Below are 9,314 nucleotides of genomic sequence, written 5' to 3' on the forward strand. Positions count from 1 at the left end.
GCAGTGCCAACTTTACCACTCGCGGTTGCCGGGCATCGTACTAGCAATAAATCACGAATAGAAAAATTCTATTCCCCAAATAGAGAGGAAGGATGAAAATTCAAAAGGAGGTTAGCTGTGTTGGACATCTCCTTTCCCACTTCTCATGCAAGCGGAATGCGTTCGTGCCTCTTTTCGGGTCTGCTGGCAGCTTGGGCAATGCGACCATAAAAGTTCGCTGATCTTCTTTTTAACTTTCTTCATGTTTTCTGAAGACGCGAGAGTTAAGCTGACTGATTTCTCAGTAAGACGAAACCTGATCAGCACGAATGACATGAACTTTCCTATTACACAATTTGTAATATAAACACAGACACACGTAGTGTCAGAGGGTCAATCTGTAAGAGCAGCTTTATTTTACAACTGACATGCGGACATGATGAGCAAAAGGTAAATCCACAGTATCTGAACCAATGTGAAAATTATCAACCAATGCGAGTAGGACACGTCGTATTTGACTCAATCACGTTTCTTAGGACGGCGCGCACAGTTTTCTCACAGAACCTGAGTACCAAACATGACCGAAGTTCAGACGCATTGAGAGCTTTGAAGCGACCAGAAGTTCTTCGAGAAAGTACGTTGCTGGAAACTCTTTCAGCAAGATGACTTGCCTTCGTCCGGGCAACGAAGTTGCCTGTACAAAGAAAAGTTCACTTGTGAAAACATTGCCTCCATCCACTTTTCTGTAATAATGTTAGAAGCATTTAGTCCATCACGTTTATTTGAGTGGCCCTATTGGAAGTAAAGACTCAAGAATTTTTAAACCATAGCTACAACAGTTTTATGAGCAGAACGCGGCCTATAATAACTTGACATAATTTGAACTACACGCCAAAATTAAAATAATCTAAAACTATGCAGCTGAGCTAACTCGAACTCAAACATTTCAATAAACGCCTTTTCGTAACTGGAGCTTACATGCTGTCTTCACCAATTAGTCAAGCGGCACTGAACTTCTGTCAGTCCAGTCAGGCTTGCAGAGAACTGGGTTTACTCATATATGTAATCATGCAAAACCAATACGTGCTCAAATTATAAGTCCAAATTTTGTGCTCAGCCGTTGCCTTTAGGAAACGCTGGAAAACTTTCGAGACACAGTAAAGCCCCGGGTTAGTACACCGCACAGCCACGGAAAAGACGTGTTGCCCGATTAAGCCGTCTTCGACGAATGCATGGTTGACGTGTTCGGAGTAGCTCACTGTGGCTTCTGTTCTTTGCCCGCCACAACTTGCTGTATTTATCTTTTCCGTAGTTGACACGCGAACTGAGCGAGATAAATGAACGTAATCCAACTTCCAATATCGGTGAGCGAAGGGTGAGAAGGAACGGAGGCAAGAGCTCAGAACGCAAGTCAATCACTTCCCGTGCTTCGCCTCATCTAAATTAACAAAATAATGTTTAAGAAAAAACATTTAATGATTCATATGTTGGGTTCAATGTCTCAAAGCCACCATATGATTATGAGAGACGCCGTTGTGGAGGACGCCGGAAATTTCGACCATCTCGGGTTCTTAACGTGCACCCAAAACTAAGCACACGGGCCAACAGCATTTTCACCTTCATCAAAAATGCAGCCGCCGCAGCCGGTAATATACCGCGACTTGCGGGTCAGCAGCCGAGTACCTCAGCCACTAGACCACCGTGGCGCGGAATAAAAGACGTTTAAACAAAAGAGAACTTCTTTACAGAGATATTGATTTTTTCACTTGTAGTAACTTGGGAAAGCTAATAAATGCGACCGTTCACATACACCTCACTCCTTTACACTTAATCTTAAGATGCCCGGCAACCGCTACAAGCGTGCATGTTTTTGTAGCCGAAACAACGCTGAGTTTCCGGAGCCTGGTAAAACCTTGCTAAAAGGGGCAAAAGTTTGTGCTTGAAATTTTGATAGTCTATTGCGTGCACTTCGAACACCTGATGATTATGGTCCGTGAAGGCTGTCGCGATACGCGAGTATCGGTTGATACGGTACCACCTCACTGTATGTGACCTAAATTGTCAATGGTCTTCAGCGCGCGCGTCTTTTCTAATATAAGCGCTCGTAACTATCAGGAATAAGGAGGATCCCTCGTGTTGGCGAATGAGGGGAGAAAACAACCCCCTCGTCTTTGTACGTGGGGTGGTGAGTGGCCCCTTTACACTGCACTCAGAAAATATTGAGGAACAAAGGAATGAAAAAGGAGTAGCGCGGAAAATATCCTGATTATCATCCCGGAGGAACTAAACATATCTGGTTATATGCAGACCAACGTCCTTGTGGCATGTGTCAAACAAAAAAAAGGGTCTCCTAAAGGTCATACGATGTTGTGACGAGGATGATTGAATTATTTATTCCCTCACACCCACATCAAGGAATTAGACAAGAAACAAAAAAATCTATAGATGAAATCTGTCGCAAATTATTTGCATGACTTATGAATTATAGGATAGAACGAATTCGAACGTATATGCATTCTTTTCATTCGCGCAGTCTCTGTGTCACTCTTTCCCCATTCATGCTATTATTTCAGCGATCCCTGAAAAACCTGTACATTTTTTCATACAATTTCTCAGAAATTCAAAGGCCACCATTCAAAGGTGTTTTTTCAGCATTATCTTGACGTTAGAATGGGCGTTATTATCCGGGAACTATTTACTGTTTAAGTAGGAAAGTATGTTATGCCGTGTTGATTATTTAAAAGAAAGATATAAGCTACAGCGCTTACTTTTTCAAAGGTGACCCTCAAGAGAAAAAAGAACCCGCAATTCTAATTAATACTATACAATTGACACTATTAGAGATCAGAGAATCTGGATTATTTTATTTAATATATTTAAATAGTTTATTTATATATTAGTTTATTTATTAAATAAAATAATTCAATACTTGTTGCAACTGTCACTCGATGCTATTATTTACAAAACGACTCTTTGTTTTCTTCTTTTCTTGTTCCTCGAGTACCTCGCGCCACGCTCCAGCCTGCTCGTGACACCGAATGCGACTCTTCCTCGGCAGGAGCAAGTCATCGACTATAGCCGCTGCGCCTTTGCAAGCATCTCCCATTGGAAAATCTGTTCTTGCAAAGAAAAGCGTAAGCGAGGACTCATTTCCTTCCTTTCGTGGTTGACGGAGTTGGTTGAGCGAGTTCATCACGTGTGAGCAATCATCCGCTTCTGAATTTTGTTGAAGCCGACAGGGATACCAGCGTTCGGGAGAGTTAACGATTGCGCGTGCAGTTCTGCGATGCGCGGATTCCTGACTGCGAATTCCAAAAGAACAACAAAAAGAGTAAGATGGAAGCTTGTGAGTTGAAATTCGAAAACAGGTGGTGGGTGTAGAAGCCGACCAGCGGACTTTACTTTAATGCTGCCAGCCTTGAAAAATACAAGTGGACTTCTCTGAGCATCAGCTCCTGCCCCCACCCCCTGTTTTCGTAATTCTCACCGTGAATTAGGCACTCGGCTATATGTGTATTCAGCCGCACATGCATACGCTCCACGTGCACGCTTAAGAATTTCAAGGTGCTTTAGTTTTTATCTTGCTGCGGCCTACGCTGCACATTTTTGGCCATATACTGCGCCCACATGTCGTTAACACCACTAAATGCTGTGTGCAAATAACCTAAGTGACCAACCACGGGATATTTTTATGTTCATGAGTGCATTAACGTTAATCGAGACACTGTCTTTAACCAAGCATATACAACCCTTCTGTAGGCTGTTGGGGATGTCGAGCGCAAGGCAGAAGAACCCATCGGTTCTGGAGTGACAGCTCTGCGACTCGAACCAAGTCCGGAGTACATCACTACAACGCATGAAATATTGACAGCTCTTGAGACCGTAAGAACTTTTTTCATTCGAACCTTTAATATGATATCAGGATATCACTCACCTGCGTCAGCTACGAAGCATTCAAGACACGGATGCAGAAACTCATTAGCATAGTATGGCAACAGTGCGTGACCGCATTTTAACATATTACTTGTGTAATGAAATTGAAGCTTTACGGTGTAACTTTGTTTAACATAGTTAATTACAGTTTTCCTTTATTATTTCTATAGTACGTTTGTCAACACTCTTTGCTCCCACGATTTACTCTTATATTAGCCTGGCTCGCTGATCAGCCGAAACATGCGCCCCATGCCGGGTGTTTTCGGACGAAGAGAACGAACTGCGTCAACGTTTGTCCGCTGCGCAGTTGGGCGCGGCCGCCGTGATGGTGCTGTACCTGCTGATGGGGCACAGCGTGACGTGGTACGCGCATGCATCCTTCCTGCTCGCGTTCACCTACTGCCTCAACAACTCTCGTCTTCATCTCGGCAATGGCTTCGTCTTCCACCCAGAACCACCTTCAGCAAACTCTCTACGTGCCTTACTGTTCAGCTCTTTATCTACTTGGTCTTTTTCATTTTACCTGCTTCTATATAGCCCGTCAAGGTTAGCGCAAAAAAAAAAAACGACTCGAAACTGCAAGGAAGTACGCCGTGCACTTCCACGCATTTTCGTGTCATTCTTTTTCTTCTTTTTTTTTGCGATGATGATGACGAGCATGCTCTTAATTTTCAACTAGCCCAATTTGCTACTTTGCTTGTATTATCAGCACACATATTTGTCATTTTGATATTTACTGTACTTATGATATTTTTGTAACGCTCACTGGCAAAGGTGAATCATTCAGGAAGCAAATAAATGCTGCAGCGATCCTGCTGCGCCGTCAAATATATGGTTTCACGCTTCGTTTCTTCTACCCAGTACTCACTGTACCACTGCACGGCCGGCCGGCTCTTCCTTGTGGGATGCGCCGTGTTTTACGGCGTCGACAGAGGGGACGGCTTGCGGTTCAGGAATATCACGGCGGTGAGTACGTAAGGACGTCTTCATGCGTAGTCAAGTGGTAACGGTGTGAGAACTGATTAGGTTTAGGACAGCGTGACATTTTAACTCTTATATGAGTTTTTGTACTTTGCGTTAATTAAACATCAATAGCTACTTAATTATTTGGGAGAGAGCACTTTGATTGAGTTTTAGGAACAGTGCAAAACCCTTTTGCCTTTTAAGATATATTCCAAACATCGAGCGTAGAGAGTATTGTAAAAGCGCGGCCTTTGATCAAGCCTATTGTATGCTATTGGTAATATAATATAAGGATCTCGGTCTGATCAATTACTTGATCACTACATTTCGTCGTCATCTTCTCTGTAGTCTTCACCTCTTCTTTTGCTCGGGCCACATGCCACTGGGCCTCATTCAGAAAGTTCTTACGCTGACGTTTGTCGCAAGGCACAATTTTAGTCCGCCACGGCGTTTGACATTATTTAAGCGAAAGAGGCTAATTCGCCACGATAACGTATGAAACACCATCTTTGTTGCTAACGTTGTGGTATCTTTCTCTACCAATTAAATTTTTAAAAAATCCCCAAATGGCCTATACAGACAAAACGTTTTAAATTATACATTCTCCCTCCTTGTATGACTTACCTTCTGGTGTAGCACTCACGTCTAAGTCAGTAATGCGCCACATCCCTCGCTTTTACTATCAGCCGTATATTGTTGCCAAGCTTGCTTCTCTCGCAGAGACATGCTTGTCGCGCGATCGGTTCCCAGCATTCAAAACGATATTTGCATTGTAGTAAGGAATCACGTGGTTTCGCTTCACGGCGATTTATGTATATACTTACACATGTCATAAAATAGGTTTGACACCCTTCCGAAATTTCTTCTGATCCGCACAAAGTATAACGTGGACGCCGTTAGTGACATGAAGCTTTAGTGTTTTCTCCTTTTTCAGACCGCGCTGCTCGGCATCGGGTTACTACATGTGTGCCACGGTCTCAACACCCTGCCGCGAGCGCTTCCCTGACTGCTCTTTGGTTGGCCGCGACCACGCGCCTCCCCTGATCGGACTGCTCCACCCTGACTATGCACCGCAGCCCTTGAACACTTTTTTGTGTCTATCTTCTTAAAATGTTTTGTTGCGTAGTTTTCATTAAAGTGTATTGTATTGCGTCGACATAGGTTGCACTTTGGAAACTTAAACCCCGACTGCAGGTGGTTTAGGGTTACTGCCATATATACGACTACATGTCAACGCCTTCACTGATGTGTCACTGGAGCAGTTTTTTGAAGACATCAGATTCACGTGGTTCTTGGCTACCGACCCGTAAGTGGCGGGTTCAATCCCTGCCACGGGGTCGCATTTCGATAAAGGCTAAATGCTTGATACCCGTGCACCATGCCATTCCAGTGCATGATAAAGAACCATATATCAGGTCGAAATCACATGGAGCCGCTCCACTACGGTGACTCTCATAGCTCGAGTCAGTCTGGGACTTTTAACCCAACCGCTTGTCCCTCACGTTGTGGGAGCCATGATGATGAGCCGTTTTGAAAATATTACCGTGTAAGATGACATGGAAACGAAGAGGCGAGACAAAGCCCAAATTTCTACCGATTTATTTCGAGTGTTTTCAATTGAGCTTGACATTAACAAACTAACTACTGTCGAGATTTCGAGGACCAACGTGACAACATGGAGAGGCCATTCGCCTGTTCTGCTGCCACCCCATAATTTACGTATGTACAAAGGCGAAAGCCCGTGACCCTTTCCCCATAGGGATGCATTCAAGCGTGCCAGTTTTTGACAGACCCGCGATTTTATTGAACCTCGACGCTAAATTCGTACTCCCAATAAAATCGCACGCTTTCCTGCAATATTCCTGCCTGCATTTCCAAATAAACATAGCGATTGATGCTTCACGGTATAAAATAGGGCACGCGTTTCATGAAAAGAATCTGGATTTATTTTTTTTTCAGTGTGCTAAACTTTAGATTTTCAAGCAGGTGATAAACATTCATTTACCGGCATACGGGGTGTACCGTGATAGCGGGATCAAAGCATGCGCAGGTAAGTACCTTACCCGTACCGGTCACCGTACGCGCACGAAATTTAACGTTACCGTGTTAGCGTAGGTGTACGTAGTGTACGTAAAACATGGCGGCGCTCTCGGGCACCCACTTCGAAGTGATTTTGGCATGGTTGTTGAAAGATTCACTTTGTTCGCTGCAAACGACACTTTAAAGTGGTTTCCGTTGCCTTCACTTAGCTTCGACGACCGAGTATTCCGGATAGGTTAGCGTAGTTTATGAGATGGCTTCCCATTTCGAACGTGTCTAAGCCCAACTACAAGACTGATGTAAATAAATCGGCAACATAAATGTTTCCACCTTTTGTGCGTGGTCCATACTTGTTCGCCTTTATTATTACTAATATAAACTTGTAACAATGCTTCGCGCGCTGACAAAGGCAGGCATATCATTTTCTTTTTCTTTTCACTGTTCTCACTTCTTAACCATCCGTTAGGTAGCGCTGCCATCCAAGCTAGGGCCCATGAACCACGTAAACGTTATCCCAGTGAACAATCGACATATTTAGTTGCACGTCCGTAGCCACGCACGTACGGATATGAAAACCCCAATCAACGTTGATTGGCAGTACCCGAATCGCGTACCGGTTCCATACGTTCAGGGAACCAGTGAGATGTTGGCGCGGATCTTCAAGAAGGAAAGGTTCGCAAGGTGCACGTGCCTTCGTGTACGCTGGGCCGCCTCCTCCCCCGCCTGAAAGGCCGTCCAACAATTCACAGGGCCCTCGGTGTCGTTTATGAAATTCCGTGCGCCTACTGCCTCTCGCCGTACATCGGCGAGACGAAAAACCTACCGGAACGACTGAAGCAACACGGTAACGATGTGCGGAAGTTCTACCAAGAGCGCAGCGCAGTCGCCGAACATGCTGAGACGTTGGATAACCAGATCAATTTCGAAGCGACGTCCATCCTTGAAAGCGAGCCAAACTGGAGGAGAAGGTTGTTACTCGAGTCGTGGCACATACAGAGGACAGCCCATAACATCAACTGCTCTCTCGGAACCCTTCCCCTACTGTATACACACGGACTGTGCTCCATGGCAAAACGAGAGAAAGAGAGAGGGGGGGGGGGGGTCATTATCAACCCTGTCAGTGCATTGAAGACGCCGCTGCTACGTAGCCTCCGTAGTCACCCCTGAGGAAGGAACCAAGTCGGTTTCGAAACGTCAGGATTCTTTAAAACTTCTGGTTGGAGTCTAAATCATCTCCCAGACAAAAAAACTCTTCGACGATTTCTGGAGTTGTGCGCCTACTATCGACGATTTACCACAGGGTTTTTGAAGATAGCTGAACCCTTGACCCAGCTTACATGAGACGACACACCGTTTTTATGGGCTACCGAGAAACAGGCTGCTTTTCCCAAAATACGACAGCGGATGCAGTCAGTCCCCATTCTTGCGCATTTTGAGGATGATGCTTACACAGGGGCACACACTGATGCCAGTAACATCGGCCTAAGCGCAGTACTCGCCCAGCTTCAACACGGCAAAGAACGAGTCATAGCCTATGCCAGCCGCTCACTGTCCCGTACCGAGGTGAATTACACGACCACACAGAAAGAGCGTCTCGCAGTAGTATGGGCAATCACCAAGTTTCCGCCATACCTCTGTGGTCGGTCATTCAAAGTGACGATGGATACCATGCCCTCTTCTGGTTGGTGAACATACGTGATCCCTCAGGACGACTGGCTGCGGAGGAGCTTGCGTCTACAAAAATTTATGTGACCATCATCTATAAGTCTGGACGGAAGCACGAAGACGCTGATACACTCCCGCGTGCACCCATACATTTAGTCAGTCAGGAAGAAGAGAGCGATGATGGTTTCCTGGGCACCCTTAGCTCATCAAACTTGAGAAGACGGCCGCGAGAGGACGAAGAGTAAGTGATTCTTAAATAAAAAGGTGATAAAAGTGAGCCTCGTAACTCTCTCTCAGGGGGAGTACACCTCAATAGTAGCTCACGAGGGGTGCGGGTAAGGAGGAATCAAAACATAAGATGAAAAGAAGTAGAGATAGGGAGCACGGAAGGAGAGAGTGAAGCGCAGGCACAGCCACATAATGAAGTAAAGAGAATATACTTAAGGTAGACATGGTCGCAGGAGTCCGAGGAAGGGCCACCACTCGGCGAGAGTTTCTGTCAGCGCCAGGAGATGGCGTAGTGTGAACCTGTCGGCCATAGCTGCGCTGTCGTCGGAGATCGCTGGTGCACAACCGGTCGGCGCGAAATCCAGCGAGCTAGTCCGAGAGCATAAAGAGAACGACCACTCATCGACTATTTCGAGGATCGTACTGCCGTTATACCCCGGAATCTATCTCGCGTCATGACGTCTTTCTGGCTCCGAGAATATGTCCTGTACAAGAAAACTGCCCTT

The 9,314-nt window shown here is 45.4% G+C and overlaps 1 protein-coding gene across 1 annotated transcript; it reads left to right on the forward strand.

The window, feature by feature from the left end:
* The first annotated feature begins 209 nt into the window (after positions 1-209).
* Positions 210-6,017, forward strand: LOC142776991 (uncharacterized). The gene is made up of 4 exons (XM_075881296.1): positions 210-3,113; positions 3,739-3,861; positions 4,774-4,878; positions 5,810-6,017. Exons 1-4 carry the CDS (start codon positions 3,018-3,020, stop codon positions 5,879-5,881), a joined length of 396 nt encoding a protein of 131 aa, XP_075737411.1. The 5' UTR covers positions 210-3,017; the 3' UTR covers positions 5,882-6,017.
* Positions 6,018-9,314: the final 3,297 nt, after the last annotated feature.

Source organism: Rhipicephalus microplus, chromosome X, assembly GCF_043290135.1.
Source record: "Rhipicephalus microplus isolate Deutch F79 chromosome X, USDA_Rmic, whole genome shotgun sequence".
Lineage (NCBI taxonomy): Eukaryota > Metazoa > Arthropoda > Arachnida > Ixodida > Ixodidae > Rhipicephalus > Rhipicephalus microplus.